The following is a 20,406-nucleotide window of genomic DNA, read 5'->3' on the forward strand; positions in this document are numbered from 1 at the left end:
TTCTAAAGAGGGCAAAAAGGCAATTTAGCATCAAAGGACAATAAGCCAAAAGCACCGGCTTATTATAAAAATCAGGGTCTTTATAATAAAATACTATATTTGAAAGACCCACCCACAAAGTTTCAATCTGATATCTCATACGTACATGTAGTTTAAACCAATAACTTCAAGGTCGGGCATAATTTATATTGATGTACGAGTTCTTGTTATAACCTGGGACTAAAAATGTATCTTTAAATAAACCTTTATTTCACAATTTGCGCATTATTCTTTCCGATATTGCAATATGCAGGAAAAATAAAAACAGTCAATTCGATTAAACTACTTAGTGACACAACGTAAATCGAACGAATAGTAAATGACTGGTTTCTGACTTTACTTCATTGCGCAGTAAATGCGCTTGAGAATTGAAAAGAGAACCAGCTATTTCCCGCGGATTCGATTACGCGTACGTAGCAACCAATTAAAATGGCCGATAAGAGTGTTTCTGTATGTCATAACGGATTTTAAGAAATAATGTGAGAACGACGGAGATCAGTTATTTTTTTTAAGCGCTGTGATTCCCCCTTTATTGTGATTTATATTCCCTAGCGGATTTAAGTGCATGGTTAAAAGTATATTGACTTGCCATACAAAAGTCGGTTCCACGGGCAAAATGACGGAAGTATCTCAGTCAAGTCTTTACGTTCAGCAGCGCGTTCAGTCGTCTTACTTTCCTGCTATACCAGTTGGAGCTCCCAAAGCAACTCTTTCATATCCAAGGTCTGTATCATATAGGGATTAAACGATGATCGAGTATAATCGAAAATTGATCGGTTATAGAACCGATCGGCGATGATCGATTACAAAGTTAAATAATCGATCATCAGTAATTTATTTTCTTGCTGTTACTTAAGTGACTAACTGTATTATAACAACACTAAATTAAAGCCAGTTTTGTTTGAAACATTTATTTTCATTCAATTGAATATGAAAGCATACTGGTGACCATTGAGTTAATAGTTGACATCAGGCATGCTAGTTTAAAGGTATACTATGCTAAAATTTGACATTAGAAAATATTTAAAATTGCTATACCGTCTATTTGTAGATATAAAATAAACATGTTTTGACTTCACACAAAGAAGATATGTTATGTATAAAATTATTCTACACACAATTGGTGGTTGTTGCAATATCAATATATAGTGTCATTAAAAAAACTGGCAGTTTTGTTAAGAACAATTCGACCAACTTAACTTGTTCCCATACATAGTTTATTCATTCCTTTATAGAAAGTGAGATATAATAATTTCATAGATTTTAATGAATTTATTTGATTAAAATATTTTACTCAAGGATGAGCATAGTATATCTTAAAACTAATTTATTTCAGTTGATAAAGTGGTGGTCACATGGAAATGGAATTCTTATAAATATTAAAGCATGATATGTACATTATACTTTTTACTTTGTTATCATAAATGTTTCGATTATATAATCGATGATTGATCGAAAAGGGTTGTTCGATTATTTTCGATGATCGATTATGATTTTTGTCCGATTAAGAAACCCTAGTATCATATGTCGGAATGAAAATAAATCGGCATTGAATCAGTCACATTGATGTTTTCTCTTATTTTGTGTATCAGTATGATATAAGTTATCACTGATAGAATCAGTACATGTGTGTGACATTTTGTGAAGGGCATGTAGAATTTGATATCTTTTGCACAATTATTTATATTAAAATTTATTTAGAGAATTTGGCATATTTAGCATTCAAATAATATAACAAAATACATAAGCTATATATATATATAGTATAGACACTTTCAAATCCGTTCCTGGAACCAACCAGTAGGGCCTAAGTAGTTGAGCAATGAGTGTAAAGTTTCTTGCTCAAGGAAACAACGGCTTGCCCCTGATGGGGTTTGAACCCATGCGGCTAGTGATCATTAGATTACTAGTCCGACGCGTTAACCACTCGGAAACTTCTGTAACTTATTTAACAGCAGTGTCATATTTGCATATGGACCAGTGTTGAGATGATTTCGAGACGTTTCGGCCCCAAGACGTATCGGCCCCAAACTACCCAAGACGTTTCGGCCCCGGACGTTTCGGCCCTTTACCAAATCGGCCCCAGAATAAGTACTGTATTTTAAACCTATATATAAATAGCATTTCAATAAACAAATTCATTTATATATATATTTAATCATTTTGTATAAAAACTAGATTATTATAGTAGTAGGGGGGAAAGTAATCAATACAAACAGAACAGAACATAAACTTTATTTGAAAAAATATAATTACACAAACAAACAATTATTAACCATATATATAGATAATATTTTATTTGAATGATTAAGAAGCAAGACACAAAACAATACCGCCAATTAGCATAAAGTATAAACAGTTAATTAGTTACACTTACGTATAGTTTAATTAAGATCAAAAGAGAATGTTTTCTAAGGAAAAATTGTAAGTAATTAACTTTCTTAATCCAGAAGTTTTAGTGGTTTGTTTTATAAGTAAGTAACCGGCCTTTATTGTTTGTTACACCTTTAAAAACATTAACGTATATCTAAATCGTTCAAGAGATCAAAAGCTAATAAATAATTATTCAAAGAATTAAAGTTTCATAATTGTTTAATTGTAATTCAATTTATTGTTGTTGATAAATCAAGCAATACACTATAGTGGGGCCGAAACGTCTCGCGGAAAAGGGCCGAAACGTCCAGGGGCCGATTCTTCGACTGGGGCCGATTTGGTTTGGGGCCGAAACGTCCTGTTTGCGTTGAGATGGGTCAAAATTGACCAATTTTAGTAATTTAACTATTCCCCAGCAAACAAAAGACGTTGTACCAACGTTGTACTGACGTTAGACCCTGACGTTGGGTAAACGTTGGCAGAAGGTTGGATTTGAAAGTTTTTTAGACGTCAGAAACCGACGTCTATACAACGTCATAAAATGACCTTTATCCAACCTTTTCTGACCATAATCAAACCTTTTTTGACCATTATCTGACCATAATCCAACCTTTTCTGACCATTATTTGGACATAATCCAACCTTTTCTGACCATAATCCAACCTTTTCTGACCATTATCTGCATGACCATATGCCAACCTTATCTGACCAAATTTTCTGACCATGATTTAATCTCATTCAAAACTTTTGGAATATGATTTTTTCATTTTAAATCTCTTAAATAGGGTTAATAAATAAGCATTCTTATGATTTTAGCAATTTATTTTATACTCGGAATCACAAGTACAAAACAAGAAATGTGGTACTATAACAAATGCAAGATTTACATAATATTTTTTGAAACTATTAAACTTGACGGTATGTACTTTAATATCGCTTCATGTATTAATTAAGCATGTTTTAGAAATAAGATAAACAAAATCCTTCTTGAATATTAACACTGACATTTTATTGCATGTGTTTTTTCTTATATCACCATTTAAATGATCACTCTGAGTTTGGGATTTTTCAATCATCTATTTGTATATTTTTCTTTGTATTTTATAACTGAATCTAGATCTGAATGTTAAATGGAACAATATTCTGAATATTTTGTTATAACTATAAATAGCAATGTTCATGTATCTTCATTACTATTCTTCTTTCGTCCTCCTCCACTATGTCGATCTGGGGCATACTTTAAGCGTATCATTACTGTCTCCAACCTGAGATCTCATCACACTTTCTGAAATTAAAAAAATAAAATAATCAGTTACAAGTGCAAGAAATAAATCACTTTTACATATTATAATTACACGAAATTCTAACAAAACTCTCCAACTACTTAAAAAGATACTTATTATTTTTAATTTAGTTTAAACCATGTAGTTTCGTGTACCTACTGTATATATCTATTAATTTTGATAAAAATGGCTTCGTGAATTTCATTATAAAATCAAGGGTAATAAGATCACTGTATTTTCTATAATATTTTGAAATATACCTGTCACAAAATCTTGGTAGGTTTTATGTTTCTTTTCCTCTTAATATTTTCTATTAACATCTTCCTCCTGAACTTTTGACAGATGTTGAATTATCATAATTTTCACAATCTGAAAGACGAAATATAATCGTTTTAAAATTTAACCATGTGGTGGAAGGATTTTTGTCTAATACAATAGGCAAAATCCAATTACTATTAATTTTAGTTAACTCATAAGGGCATGAAAAACTGACATAACAAATACCAAATTAATTCTACTCCCACAAAAATTGATATTGTTATTTTTTATATTCAATGTAATTTATACAAATGCTCATACAACATCAAAGAAATTCACATGTTACTGTCATTTTTATAGATATCATCTCTGCCCAGCATGATCCGATCTGCTAAGTGTATATAGGACAGACTGGCCTAGTGTACAAACGTTTTATGATACGAGCATACAACTTGTTGATAAGCAGGCTAATTAACAAACTATTACTTTTATTGATTTATAACTATGATAATGTGTTTTCTGATTGATAATATGTTGTTTGATTACATTAATAAAAAGATAGCTAGTCAAAAACAATGTGCTTTCAGATATATCTTACCAAAGTCGTATCATTTACATGTATCAAATGCCATGAATCATTATCATAATATAAGAAACACATGGTATGCTTACAGTATGGGTAAAGTACTTCAATTAACAACGAGTAGTTTAACAACTACACAGATATCAAAATCATCTGATACATGTGTAAATGACTGGCCCCTCATATAAAGGAAATTCATGTTGATAAGAAATAAGAGGAGCATTTGAATAATAAGAGTCTAACGTACTGCATTTAACTTTTTTATTGATTTCAATTGCTAGGATATTTCCTACCATTGATTGTGCATTTATTTGGCATGGCGATATAGTGTGGTAAAATGATCTGATTATACAGACTGTTCTATAGCAAATGATACAGTGTTCTTACGTGAAAAACAAAAATATTTATCTCGCGAAATCACGTGACATTAAGTTTTACCAGTCAAACATTTCAATGATCAAATAACCATCGAATGCATGCAAACATGCGGTAAATTAGCATTGAAAAACAATATATAATGTTTGCCTACCTTTTTCTTTTGTTTGGAATTTACAACTTTGTCTGTAAACCCGTCGTTTTTTTGTCCGCCAATACAATTGAATTTCAAATCCGATAAGTCGCAAATTCGAATTTACTAAATTATTTACCACTATAAAATGAAGCCCTCAAAAATGATAACAACTTCATTGTAAATTATATAAACACTTCTTAGACTAATTTGAGGAGATAAGATATTATTTAAACGAAAATAGAGCAAATATATTTCATACTGATCTGCGACTATCCGTTTATCGAGCGCCATGCACCTATCGAATATCGTACGTTAGCCACCCACGTGATACTGTTGTTTTGATGGAGAAAATAAATATATAATGTTCCCTTTCTAAACTTAAACTTAACATTCTCGCTGTTTATGCTTTCATTTATATATATATTGGTTTCATAAATTAAATTCACCTATTGTCAGATTACCGACCAAAACCCGACGTCGAGTCGACGTCAAAATGAAGTGTCTGTTAGACGTCGGGGATTCAACGTCGATTTGACGTTGTATGAAGGTCACCGACGTCGCGACAAAAATTCAACGTTGATCCAACGTTGGGTAAACGTCGGGTGTTTGCTGGGTCAATGGCATTTATGCAAGGTATTTTACACCTGTACATTTTTTGCAACACAGAACAATATTTTACTCATTTCTGCAAAAAGTTATGATATTCTGTCCAAATTTGCGCATTTACAATGCTGATTAAATCCATGTTAATTTGTTTGCTATCATGATGGACCAGTTATTATATTTCTGTTAAAAAATTATAATGAAGCAGGATTTAGACTGCATTATATTTAAGTTCTAAAGCCAGATCCCTACAGCCTACAATCACTTTTAGTTAAGTGGGAGGCCTTACACTCTAACACTGTCTAACACTAAGCCATTTTTTACATATATATAATATGAGGAAACATTTTAGTATATTGCATGATGTAATTAATTGAATCAGGGTGTCCATTTGACCCTTGAAATGACCCTTTGACCCTTCAAATCTTCAATAAGCCTGATTTGACCCTCAGGATTTTAACTGATTATTGATTTGGTCCTAATTAATAAAATGTTTCATGCTTGATAGTGATGACAAAATGTTTTAATTGATGCATGTACATTTGTAAGACTTAAAATTTCGAGAATTGGTTTGTGACAATCAGACAGCTCTTGACTTTTTCCCTTAATTAAATGCAGTTGTTATTTTCTAGGGCTACACAAAATGCTCCTTACACTGCATTGATGGGAGTAGTTGTTGATGGCAGAATTCCAAAACGGGTAAGCAGTTTTATCTGTCATCTAAATAGTAATGTTACTTTTAAACTTTGATTTTCAAATATACATATGTGTATTTTGGAAAGCGTGATATTAGATCCCCATTCCCTGCACTTCTGTTGCACTCTGTGATGGCGATTTGAGTATGCCAGGCCAGTGCGCAAATCCATAAAATCTGACTGAGACTGCTTAAATCTGGTATATGAATAAATGTTGATATACAGACCTGGCAAACCACTTGTATTTCAAGGCAATTTCAATCATTAATATTTAATCTTTATAAAACTTTTCCTTTTCAATTGAATAGAGTCTTGACGGCTTCTTCTGATTGGAGAAAACATTAAGATCCAATTGTGCAATTTGAGGCAATTGTAGTACTATACTGTTTAAAGCCCACCCCTGATTGAGACTGTATGAGATAGTTGCATGCATGACTTTATGCCAAAATGGTGAACTGTTGTCTGCACTTTTATCAATGATCCATTCTAATTGCCTTTTAATATCTGTTCAGTGCCATTCAGAATCTATCAAAAACATTATTGAAGGGGTCTGGGCAGGGGAGTGGGAAATCAATTAACACCACTCTGATGTTGGCTGGTTTTATATTAAAATTTATTAAAAGTCTCAATGACTTATCCAAATGTAAAAAAGGTCAAGCTGATTGCAAAAATCCACTGCAGCGAGCCAAACATATAGAATAATAAAATTGTAAAAAAAACAAAAAAAATTGAAAATTGGTTAAAACTTTCATGTAAGAATTTTTTAAAATCAAGCTTAATTTAAGCTTTAGAATCATTGTATTTTAACAAATTTTGTCAGTAGCCTCTGTTTTTTATGACCCCCCCCCAAAAAAACCCTTAAAAAAACCCCAACCAAAACAACAATAACAATAAAAACATGTTCTTCTGTACTTTAATATAAAGAGTAATTGGCTGATAAAAAATCTGTGCTTATCAATCAAATTTATTTTGAGAATAACAAAATTGTAATTATATCGGTAATTCAAATATTTCCTGAAATGGCAGTCTAATTCAGGTAATTAGTATGACATTTTTTCTGTGCTTATTTCAATAGATTTATTATACTAAATGTGTAAATTGCCCTTTTTTTGATCACAATATATGTTATCTACCTTCATATAAGTATTTTACACTATCAAAAAATTCTTTATCAGACTTTAATAACATTTTGATTATTTTGTCGCTTTTGTTAGTCTGTCAATTGAAATGACCTTTTTAGGTAGACTTTCACACTAGAATTAAAAACCTTGTCAATATTTGCCTTTTTTATATTTCTATAGGCTTTCTTTGTGATACATGTAAAACCCTTGTAGAATAACTTGTAAATTAAATGAAGTGTTCAGCAAATAAATCTAATACCTATATCTGTATAAACACTTTATCTTGATTCAAATTTTCTGATCAATCAACTTGACAAAAATTGATACCTTAAGTATATCAATATTTGTACAGCTTTTAAGGTAACATGTAAATGTTGAATGTTTTTAAGTATTTTTGATTGATATAATATGTACACCATGCCTTGTTTTAGCATAATATTATAATGTAGTTCTTTGATCTAGTATAATAATTTACTTACATTAACTGAATAATATATTAGAAATTTATTTTTTAATGAATTGAAAGAAAAATTGATGAAAAAATGAATTAAATCTATTTTTAGCAGTAGAATTCACACAAACCTCTTATTATGGCATTTGATTATGCATTGATTTTATGTATGGTACTTTGTATTGCTTTGAACTTAGAACTATATCCGTTGTGGATTTAAGAAATTTTATAGTTCTTATATTATCGTAAGAAATTGAGTCAGTCTAGTTAAAAACATATTGTCATCTTAGTGCAGAAATACCTTAATGGGCTAACTCCTATTAGGTTATAGTAGGAATTAACCCGGTACTGCACTAAGGTAACAATCTACCCATCTGTTACTAAATGGATTTCAATTAGGTCATGCTAAAAAGCAGTTGATAACAAATTAGTTGTATATAGTTAGAGTAGATACAGATGATGTCCAGTGATAGCATATTGGACTACAAATCAATTTGGTGTATAGTTGGGAGCCGAGGGGCAGAACCTACAACCCCATAGGTTTTTCTAATGGGACTGTAAATTATCGAGGTCCAGCGTAATAGCGTTTCATACCATGCATGTTAATATACAAGTAAAATGGTTTCCTGCGGTGAACATTTTAATGATTAAAAGATATTTCATTTAACTATTTTCAACATTATTTGGGGGTGGGGGGATAAATAAACGTTTGTATCAGGAATAAAGTTGACAATTGAATAAACGATCAATATAGAAGAAGGTCTTTGGAAACTGGTGACCGTTGAAGACTGAAGAAGGTCGAACATAAAACAATTATTTCTTTTTAAGAAAATGATTAAATAGGCCTACCATTTTATGAATTATTCCGAGCAAAAAATAGATAAAGTAAACACACAAGTTTACGCAGAAAATATCTCTATTTATTATGGCAGATGCCACTACGAATATTTTAATTTTGTAGATTTTCAGTGTAAACAATTTATTGTTTGTAAAATTTGAGATAGATATTAAGGAAACATTGATAATTTTCAAACACATCATTCAAGTTTTTCCACCTTAAACAGTAAAATAATTATAGGAAAATTAGAAATATCACGCAATAGTTTTTTGTTATTTGTTTGGGTCGTCAGACCAAACAAATAATGGTAGCGAAATTTCAGACTCTAATGCTGTTAATTGCAAGTGCCGAAAGTAGTCCACTTTTTTAAAGCGGTTACTTCCCTTTATATGTAACACTTGGGCCGAAAAATTTAGGGGAGATCACTGCATAAATATAGTCACATAACAGGCGGATTAATTTTCAAGCAAAATAATTCCCGAATGGTCAAGATTTCTAATATTGTTTTATTCTTTTTAAATATACATGCTTATAGTAAGCGCCATGGTTATTTACACAAGTGTTAAACAACAGTTAGCGTCATCACAAACCCTAAATAGAATAATATGGTTTTCTTCAGGCTGTTAACATATAAATTCACCGTGGCCGAGGGGTTTGCGCGCTCACTTAGGAAGCAAGAGGTCTGGAGTTCAAATCCCAATTACGGCAACTTTTTTTTTTCAAATTGTTTAAGTCAAATAAACATTGGAGTGAATATCAGTGTTGCAATAACTCACGCTGGAAAGCATTGGTGGCACTATACAAAACAAATTGTTTTATAATCTCACAACCTTCACCTTTCTGACACCCAAACAAATTCAGCGCCTTCCGTGCTTTGATTCTTAATTAGGTGTAATTCGGACTAATTCCCAACAGGCAAATCCGTAACATACAGGCAAACGTTATTTAGCTAGGTTTTCGAAAAGGTCAATTAACTAATCATGTACGGTTTACAGATCACATGCTCCACCATGTACAGAAAACAGGTCACGTGCTTCTCCATGCCTCAAAAGTTAAACGTGTACCAATACCCTGCGGTCTCCAGACCGCAGGGAATAAAGTTTGGGACATTTTCTGCACTTATGATGCCAAAGACTTAAAATATTGATAAGTTTTGGTGAGTAAGTCATCAGTATATATTTCCTTTGCCAAACTACAGAAAAAGGGATGTCTGCAGAAAACAGACTGGGCAAGATTTTGACAGAAAAAAAGTAGACAAGCCCTGGTTAATTTATTTATTAAAGGAACACCACTGAGGTCTAAAAGCCATGTTTGAGTGAAAAGCATTGCAAGGCTTTTCAATTTTGGTTCATTTTTCATTTTTACTAGTAGAATGATCTGAAATTTTGCACTCGAGTTATTGGTGTATACCTTCATCAAATGGAACATTAATCATGTCACTAATAATGTGGTAAAATTTACTCCAGTCCCGTCATGTCTAAAAACCTCTGTGGAGTCCCTTTAAAGAGAAAAAGAATGTTCTTGTTTTAACATCCCTTTAATTGTGCTTGTTAATTGATTTTTATGCCACCGCAGCATCTGCGATGCGGTGGCATATAGCGATTCACCTGTGTGTTTGTTTGTGTGTGTGTGTGTGTGTTATATAGATTATATAGTGAACTTAAAAAATCTTCTTGTGAAAAACCACTTGTCCAATTTCAACCAAACTTGGCAGGATTGATCCTTGGGTGAAGGGCTTCCAAAGTTGTTCAAAGAATTTCATTCCATGCAGAAATCTGGTTGCCATGGCAACCAAAAGGAATTATAAGAATAAATTTAAAAAATCTTCTTGTAAAGACCCAAAAGGCCTAGAGCTTAGATATTTTGCATAAGGCATTGTCTGGTAGACCTCTACCAAGATTGTTCAAATTATAACCCTGGGGTCAAAATCGGCCCCGCCCCGGGGGTCATTGATTTTCACTATATGTACATATAGTAAAAACTTAAAATAACTTCTTGTAAAGACCCAAAAGGCCTAGAGCTTAGATATTTTGCATAAGGCATTGTCTGGTAGACCTCTACCAAGATTATTCAAATAATAACCCTGGGGTCAAAATCGGCCCCGCCCCGGGGGTCATTGATTTTCACTCTATGTACATATAGTAAAAACTTAAAATAACTTCTTGTAAAGACCCAAAAGGCCTAGAGCTTAGATATTTTGCATAAGGCATTGTCTGATAGACCCTTACCAAGATTGTTCAAATTATAGCCCTGGGGTCAAAATCAGCTCCGCCCCAGGGGTCATTGATTTTCACTATATGTACATATAGTAAAAACTTAAAATACCTTCTTGTAAAGACCCAAAAGGCCTAGAGCTTAGATATTTTGCATAAGGCATTGTCTGGTAGACCTCTACTCAGATTGTTCAAATTATAGCCCTGGGGTCAAAATCGGCCCTGCCCCTGGGGTCATTGGTTTTCCTTATATGTATATAGAACAAACTTTATAGTAAAAAAATTTCTTCTAGCAAATGCTAGAGGTAAGATATTTTGCATGAAACATTGTGAAGTGAACTTCTAGCAAGATTGTTCAAATTATAGCCCTGGGGTCAAAATTGCCCCTGCCCCGGGGTCATTGATTTTCAATATATACATATAGTAAAAAATAAAAAAATCTTTTTGTCTGAAGGTACAAGGCTTAGAGCTTGAATATTTGTTAAATGATATCATCTATAGGTACTCTACCAAAGTTGTTCAAATTTTGCCTCTTGTGTCAAAATTAGCCCCGCCCCATGGGCCATAGGTTTTCCTTATATGTATATAGTAAAAACTTAAAAAATCACCTTCTCTAAATTTACAAAGGCTAGAGTTAAGATATTTTGCATGAAACATTATGTAGTGAACCTCTAGCAAGATTGTACACATTATAGCCCTGGGGTCAAAATTGGCCCCACCCCCAGGAGTCATTGATTTTTACTATGTACATATAGTAAAAAAAAAAAAAAGAAATATTTTTGTCTGAAGGTACAAGGCATAGAGCTTTGATGTTTGCTCTATAATATATTCTATGGGTTCTCTACTAAAGTTGTTTTAATTATGCCCCTAGTGTTAAAATTGGCCCTGCCCAGGGGCAGTGATTCTCATTATGTTCACATAGTAAAAACAGAAAATAAAACAAATCTTTTCTGAATAGGAGAAAGCTACAGCTTAGATATTTGACTTGAAATGTTGTTTGGTGGACCTGTATCAAGATTGTTTTGAATTAAACCCTTGGGTCCAAAATTTTGCCTTGCCCAAGGGGACAGTGACCTACTTTCTTGTCCTTTAATGTACAGCAATGAAATTTTGACCATGTGCACAGTTTTAGTTGTAAAATTGAACTTTGATATCAGGTGATCTAGATTTTGATGATGTGACCTACTTTCTTGTCCTTTGATGTACAGCTATGAAATTTGAACCATGTGTACAGATTAAGATGTTAAGTGAACTTTGATTTCAGCTGACCTAGATTTTGAAAAAGTGTCTTACTATGTTGTCCTTTGATGTAGTCATGAAATTTAGGCTGTGTGAAATATGACCTTCACCACCAAATTCACTAGACTCAAGTGCATTGATATATTCCTACTCTGATCTTTTATTGAGTTAACAACAGATTTAACCACTAATCTGATAATAAGAATTAGATAGGTCAGGGATCTATGCATTATGACAATCTTCAAAATTGTATAGAAACAAAGAAAATCTGTTCCTACACTACTATTTAGTGTTGTATTAATGCGGTGGCATAGCATTTTTCTCAAATGCAATCTTGTTTTCTACTGTCATGTGCAATATTTTGTAACTGCCTGTTGTAATATTTAAACTATTTATTTCTATTTTGACATCATATTGATGAAATAATCTGCAAGTGTAAGGTTGCGAGAGTCTAAATCCGGCAAGGTAAATACCGCCATTGAATTTGCCGTCAAACACTTGTCTTTATCAGAGTAATAATCAATATCAAAGTGTGGTTAAACAAAGATTAACTATGATTATTTAAACATTATTTTGTTTAACATTCATTTTATCTTGTTTGAATGTTTCATTTAAGGTATTGTTACTATAAATTTAGCACTTTGGATGAAATGAGATTAAAGTTGATTTGATTGAATGTTCTTTTTTTCTAGTTTTTGAAATCATTGATTTTTGAACATTTTGTTTTAGGTTTCAAAGATACTGTATAATAGATTGAGTGAATAATATCTAAAAAATATATACATACATTTTTAAATGCCTGAAAATATTTTGTACTGTTAAGTTACAACTTGTAGACAAAGCTGGTATTAAAAACAATTATTTATTTGACTTGAGTTGCAAGGTAACTTACATAGGCATGACATTTTTCTAAGATTTTGTTAGACTACAAACAACTATTTTTTCACAATTACCATTTCAAATTTATTTTGAAAGGTATTGACTGTCTGGAAAAAAAACAACACCCCCCCCCCCCCCCCCAAGAAAAAAAAAAAAACCTCCAAAAAAAACAAAACAGTAAAAAAAAACTAAATACAAAACCCCCCAATAAGTGTCAAATGTACATTTGAAATCTAACTGTAAGCTTGCCTTCATTTGTTTAATAAGTTTGTTTTGTTTGATACTAGAATCATTAGAAAAGGAAAACTAGTTGGTGTGTACTTGAACCATATAAAAAACAAAAAGAAAGTAGGGACAGTGAGTTTACTGCGCGGGTGATTATTATTCGGATCATTATTATTCGGATCATTATTATTCGGATCATTATTTTTCAATTGCTTTGAAATAAAATCTTGATATTATTGATTGTATATTTATAATTTTTCTTGGGAATTCAACTATAATTTTTTCTTGGGGTTTCTTAACCTTTTGATTTAGTTATCAACCTAAAAATAATTCAAACTATATTCCCTATCAAACTTGTGTCTTAAAGTTTTTACTAAAGCAATATGAAGTATTTTTAGTACCAGATGTCTAAGATGTCTGTGTACTAGTAAATGCAATATCACTTCTGGGATAATAAGCAGACTAACTATTCAACTCTCAAAATATTTCCTGAAGCAGCAAAGATATTTTTAGCACCAGATCGATATCTAAGATTTCTGTGTACTAGTAAATATAATTTATAAATAATAGTAATAATTATAAATAATTTATAATAAACTTATAAATAGGGGAGGCAATCAAGTCAAGTATAAGATATGTTTTCGTCACAGAATTAAAAGACCCATTTGATTGGGAGCGAGCTGGTTTGTTTTCTGGAATCAATTATATAAGGAAGAAAAACACTTAACATGAAAGAAAAAGATACATGGAAGAAAAAGATACCTCAAAATTTGGAGACTGTGTTATAAGAAATTTTTGTAGTGTGACTGATATTAAATGACTTGTTTATTTTCAGCATCCAGTCACATCAAGATGTAGGGTAAGGAAACAAGTAGGTTTCACTAATCGTTGGAGATTGCCCGAGTCCTTGGGCAGTGATCTGTTGGGAAGTTCACAGGCCATCAAAGCTGTCAGCATGCCATACAATCAAACCCTTATGAACATTATTACTGGTAAAAGCTAAGTTTCATACTCTTTAAGTTACAAATGTATTTGATTGGAACTGAAATAATTATTTAATGACAATTCTTGCATCAAACTACACATGCAGGTAATATACATTAATGTAGAAGAGGATAGATTCTTGCGACCATGCATGCATGTTGTACATTAATTTAATATGTGTGACTCGTGGTGCAATGTAAAAACAGCTTAATGCCATGACACCGCATAGCTTTATTATCAAAACTTGACTTGATGTAAACTCTCATGCAAGAAAAGCACTTATGCACCTTTTTTCTATGCTGGAACTCTTTCGAGAATAAACCATAAGATTATGGAAGCAATATAAGTTCACTGTTGATAAGCTTCATAAAGATATATATTTATATACTTTAAGAATAAATTGCTATAAGGTTTCATTGGCATTGAAAGTACTGTCAAATATGAATAATGAAATAATATAATTATGATTTAACGGCACCTAAAGGGAAGATCGTAATGGTCACATGGCTATGACCATCGAATTTAAGCTGACAAATCAAGAATGATATTTTAAAAAAATCATCGAAAACGTCAAGTTAACGATTTTTTTATAACTAGTCTTTGTCTCCCATTGTAAAATATGTGTATTGCACAAAACTGTCCGTCTATACGTGCGATATCTAGATTTTTTGTATTCATTTGGCGAAATACTTTTGACTTGAGGCTGCTAGAATCTGGATGCCATGCAATATAGCGTCAACATTTCTAGATACCGTTGAAAATTATAGCTTGTGTGAGATAAAATTATAATTGCTTAAATACAGTTTATCATTATCTTATTTTTGCAGATGTTAACAGATCTTTTAGAATGAGTGTGGACAAAAAGAGTAAATATATTACGTTTGTACGGAAAATATGTAAGCGATTCGGATCTTAAAGGTGACAAATATCTAGAATGTACTTCGGAAGAGGCAAACAGCACCGCGATGAATACAACTTCTATTAAGGGCGATGAATACAACTTCTATTAAGGGCGATGAATACAACTTCTACTAACGGTTATACAACTTCTACTAACGGCAAGGAATACAACTTCTACTAACGGCGATTAATACAACTACTACTTACGACGATGAATACAATTTCTACTAACGGTTATACAACTTCTACTAACGGCAAGGAATACAACTTCTACTAGCGGCGATTAATACAACTACTACTTACGACAAGGAATACAACCTCTACAAACGGCGATTAATACAACTAATACTAACGGCGATGAATACAACTTCTACTAATACCAGCAATGATACGGCTGACTTGCAGATTACCTATGAGTCAGAGCATGCATATGTTGAATCACACAGTCCTGCAGTCAAGGTGGTGTTTATTCTTTCAGCATTAGTCTCAATGACGTCAACCCTGTGTGCAATAACATTTATGCTCCAAACAAGGAAAATACCGTATGCGACAAGGTTCATAACTACCGGTCTACTTGTCTTTGATTTGACATTTATAGTTCTGTCAACTATAAGGAAATTCATCACAGATCCTGCATTAAGTTATACTGTTCAGACAACATTGACAAATTTCTTGCAAATGACAGTTTTCACAGTTGGTTTAATGTCGATGGAACGCTACTTTGTGATCACTAGGCCAATGTTGTATATCCGTGTTGTTAACAAACAACTTGTTCGCAAAGTAGTTCTCATCGCTTGGATATGTGTTTTCATGTTATGTGTATCAATGCGCTATGGGTTCTGCTATTTACGTTACAAGTCAATGTCTGTATTTACCACAGCAGGGTTTTGTAATAAATTTATGACTTTTTATTACAGCTGTATACAGGTAACGATTCTTTGTATTTCATGCGGTTGCTACTGGAAAATATATCTCTGTATAAATAAAGTTACTTCTTCAACTATAACTACGGCAAACATAATGCGAGGGTACCGATCAACTTATTTGGCTTTTGTTTACCTTCTTGTCATAATTCTTTCCTCATTCGGGTATTTTACTATCATTATCCTGGTACAGACTAATCAAATACAAATGACAACATTACGGCTATCTATGGAAGCTGTGTCATTTTTCAATTGCATCTTGGACCAATTTCTTTATGTGTTTTGGTATGAGGAATGTAGGATGCAGTTTGTGAAATGTCTTGGAATATGTTCCGAAAAGTACAGACAGAAAGCGGAGCAGTGGAGGATAGATGTATACAATATAATTACTGCCAACCATGCATCCAAACATTTAGAATCGGGAAGGAAGTTCGATGAAACTAAATGGTAACTGATAATAGAGGAAAAAAAACAACTAAAAAAACAAATAAAATTAAGAACAACAAAAACAACAACTACAACAACAACAAACAAATACTCACGTCAATCCGGTATTGATGAGGATCGTTTAAGACTTTTTTCTTTTCAGTTTTAATACTGTACAGTGCAATATTTCTATATTTTTATTTTCATCGTTTACTTTTTTACGAAAACGACACTTGTTTATCATTTTACTATCATAGTACAATGTAATAGGGTTTATCTATATTTTGTATAAAATATTGAAAAGCATTGGCACAGATTTACTTGTTGCAGGCTGCCTCTAAATTTCAAAGGTACGCACATGTCCTTTTTTGTTGAGATTTTTGCTTTATTTGACTGTGTTATAGATAAAGTGCCAGATGATTTACCCATTTAAAGGCTTTTTACAAGCTTTGTCAGGAAATACGCAACAGATGATGACTTACATCCATGAATTTCCTTGCCATTATCATGAGTCTGATTAATATGTTCTAATGTTAACAACATGTCCAAAAGTAATTGTATCCAAAAAAAGATGTTCCATGGAAGAAATTTGAAGACGAAATCATTTTTGTTGATGGTAATTTTAGGCTTACTCGCTTTGAATATTACTTCCTTGACATTGGTCACATAATGATTTGCACAGACAGTCACAAAGAGTATATGTACGTTATTTCAAAGTCAAAAAAGGGAAGTAATTTGTCTGCGGAATTAACTACATCAATATCTGTTATTACTTTATCCATCATAGCTCTTTCTGCTACCTTATTCCTTTACTGTTTCCTTTCCAACCTAAGACAATCGGTTCCTGGCAAAAATAACTTGTCACTTGTAACAGCATTGCTATGTGCTCAGCGTCTGTATTTGATTAGTAGTTTCTCTGAGTTAGAAGAATATTCTACCATTTGCTTTGTGCTTGGTTTATTTGTTCATTTCTCCTGGCTTGTTGCTTTGTTTTGGATGAATATTTGCACATACCACATGTTCCGTGTTCTTACAAAAACAAGGGTGATAACAAGTTCATCGGGATTGAAACGATTGATATTGTATCATGCGTACGCTTTTTTAATGGCTGCAGTATTCGTCTCTATGAATATTGTCCTATCTTATATCTCAAACGGTGACTATGGATATGGTGGTAAAGCTTGCTATAATACTTCACAAAGAATGTTAATATTGACGTTTGGTATTCCGGCTACATTGATTGTACTTTCCAATCTTATCATGTTCACAGTTGTCGTGATCAAGATCAAACGATCTCCATCAGTCCAAAAGAATGTAAAAAACGAACGTAACGATATTGTCATCTTCGCAAAGTTATCAACCATCACCGGAGCGACCTGGATATTTGGACTGCTGTATATGTTTACCAAATCTATTGTATTATCATATATTTTCATTTTTCTCAATGCAAGTCGAGGTATCTTTATAATGTTTTCGTTTGTGGTAAATAGGCGAGTGTTCAATTCACTAAGAGAAAAAGTTTTGGGATTGGATGTTGTGTCATCAAGTAGTGGCCAAACGACAACGCGCACAATGTAGATGAACATCCAGGAAACATGATTTGAAACGAGAACTACAGGATGCTCCAGAGATACCCGGCATTAAGCCATACATTTAATGATTTTTAACTTAAGTTCATATTACAAACACTGTCTTAATGCGATATATATCCTCTATAAAAAAGGCAGTTAAACAAATTATGACCAACATATGCATATCGAAGCAAACATAGTACTGCGCATTCGTCGCAGTCTATACGCTGAGACAATGGCATTAGTATTGACGTCAAAATAACATTCAAAGTTTGACAAAGTATGTGTCGCTTGACGCCATACAAGGTCATTGCATTGGGTGAATAATTATGTTTTTGTTGGAAAATTTCGGATGTCGCTTTCCGTAAGTGTGCAAAAAGTGTGCTAAGTTACGACAGTGCTAGCAACTTAAACATATGACTCTGTTGTCTGACAATAACAACAACTTAAAATTGATACACGAATTGAGAACGAATTATAAAATGGTCTGACGACAATGGCCGTATTGTAGAGGAGCGAAACGTGTTTCGAAAAAAGCGCAGCCCTGTTGATCATTTGTCAAGACTCACAAGCTTAATTGATACACGTAAATTTAACATTCTGTTCTTTTATTGACTTTCGAGTTTGATTCCATTAGTAGATGTTACTTTGGCATAAAATGGTTATATTTGCCATATTCTCCTGTATGTTCTCCGCTACGCTCCCTTCGGAGCTCACTGAATACACTGACACTACTTCAGAAGTGAGCGATAGTGAAACATTCTCGGTCAGCATTGAGCTACATCAAGTATGCTTCTTATTTACGATTTTATTTAATGTTTTAAATTACATAAATGATCAAGCAGTTTCTCTTAAAAGTATGAATAAAGGTATTGATATAAGAAATGAGAAAAAATGTGTTTTACTTTACGCATTTTGTCATTATTGCTGAAAATGAAACTGATTTAGAGGAAATGTTAAACCACCTAAATGATTGGTGCCTTTTAATTGCCATTATATTATAATTATTATAAAGTGATATTGTGCACTTAAGACCACAGTCTGTGTCTAGATCACAATATATCTTTAAAAATGATATATCAGTAACTGGATATGCTTGCAAGTACATGTATCTTGGTATCATATTAGATGAATTCTTAGGTTATAATTTTACAACTAAATATGCTGCTCAAAGTGCTGGTGGTGCCCTGGGACCGGATGCGCAGGCTGGTCTGGATCCATGCTTGTCGCAAACCCTTTATGATGGTTTTGTCATGACGCGGCTCAAATAATGTTCGATAAAGCCTGTAATGTATAACTAATTTCAATGTGTTAAATGATTCAGAAAAATTAAAATTTCTGTTATCGTAATTTCTGTTCTACAGCCCTATGGTTAGAACAACTGCAAAAACTTGTTATAATATGCCGAAAACAAGAAACAATGCTCTATAGAGTATGTCTTTAGCTTTTGCGTAAAGTTTTAATCTATTTGTATATACATTATATTCTAAATGTTATCATTGTCACAATTCTATTATATGTTCTGTAAATTATAAGTTTTTAGCTATTACTTATATGTATATGCTGAATTCTTATCCATGGTAAAGGTTTTACATTGTGTTAGAAATTTCGTGGTATTTTGTTTGCTACTAAAGTTATATTGTCATTTTTGAAATCTCATTTCAGCATGGTAATGTAATAAAGTGGTTGCATGATTAGCAAGGAAAATCTTACGTTTATTTTAAAGAGTTGGTGTACAAATGTGTTAATGCTAAGAAGTCTCTTACAATTCTATATATTTTAAAATGGTTATGGGCAATGTATATGTACAAAATTTTATGTATTGATGTTATGAACTGTACAATGATGATACTTAAATAAAAGATTAAATCATCTATTTTGTTTAAACGATCTTTGGTTGTGCTAAATATCTATTATCTATTTTGTTTTAACGGTCTTTGGTTGTGCTATTATAAAATATCTATTATAAACGGTTTGTATATTTGACATTATAACTGCTTCTTTTTCACACACTGATTGACGTCAATTCGTCACCTCTATTCTTGACGCAAGTACTCATACTGTGTTTTAACACGCTTGCCAAATGGAAGCACTAAACTGCTATCACCTGCGGAGGGGTGTCAGTGGCCGAGTGGTTAAGGTCGTTGACTAAGAACAACTTGCCAATCACCACCGTGGGTTCGACAAGGACTATGGATTCGGTTATGTGAGGAAGCTATCTAGCTAACTAACGGAACGTCGGTGGTTCTACTCAGATGCCCGTTCGTGCCAGAAATAAGCCGATGTCTTCC

General features: G+C 32.6%; 2 protein-coding genes across 2 annotated transcripts; both read left to right on the forward strand.

Annotated features, from left to right (window-relative positions):
* Positions 1 to 410: 410 nt before the first annotated feature.
* Positions 411 to 15,394, forward strand: LOC132757890 (uncharacterized). Its single transcript, XM_060749385.1, has 4 exons — positions 411 to 762; positions 6,283 to 6,349; positions 14,147 to 14,303; positions 15,123 to 15,394. The coding sequence occupies exons 1-4, from the start codon at positions 605 to 607 to the stop codon at positions 15,209 to 15,211; spliced, it is 471 nt and encodes a 156-aa protein (XP_060605368.1). The 5' UTR covers positions 411 to 604; the 3' UTR covers positions 15,212 to 15,394.
* A 1,819-nt stretch (positions 15,395 to 17,213) lies between these two features.
* Positions 17,214 to 19,966, forward strand: LOC132757889 (adhesion G protein-coupled receptor L4-like). Its single transcript, XM_060749384.1, has one exon. It carries the CDS (start codon positions 17,214 to 17,216, stop codon positions 18,120 to 18,122), a length of 909 nt encoding a protein of 302 aa, XP_060605367.1. The 3' UTR covers positions 18,123 to 19,966.
* Positions 19,967 to 20,406: the final 440 nt, after the last annotated feature.

This window comes from Ruditapes philippinarum, unplaced genomic scaffold, assembly GCF_026571515.1.
Source record: "Ruditapes philippinarum isolate M1 unplaced genomic scaffold, ASM2657151v2 ctg13790_1_1_1_1, whole genome shotgun sequence".
Taxonomy (NCBI): Eukaryota; Metazoa; Mollusca; class Bivalvia; order Venerida; family Veneridae; genus Ruditapes; species Ruditapes philippinarum.

Excerpts from the sequence above, each read along its gene's own strand:
- LOC132757889 (XM_060749384.1), top strand. The coding sequence starts at position 17,214 with ATGATTTGCACAGACAGTCACAAAGAGTATATGTACGTTATTTCAAAG.
- LOC132757890 (XM_060749385.1), top strand. The coding sequence starts at position 605 with ATGGTTAAAAGTATATTGACTTGCCATACAAAAGTCGGTTCCACGGGC. Across the intron at positions 763-6,282 it reads GCAACTCTTTCATATCCAAG|GGCTACACAAAATGCTCCTT; the intron begins GTCTGTATCATA and ends GTTATTTTCTAG. Across the intron at positions 14,304-15,122 it reads CCTTATGAACATTATTACTG|ATGTTAACAGATCTTTTAGA; the intron begins GTAAAAGCTAAG and ends TTATTTTTGCAG.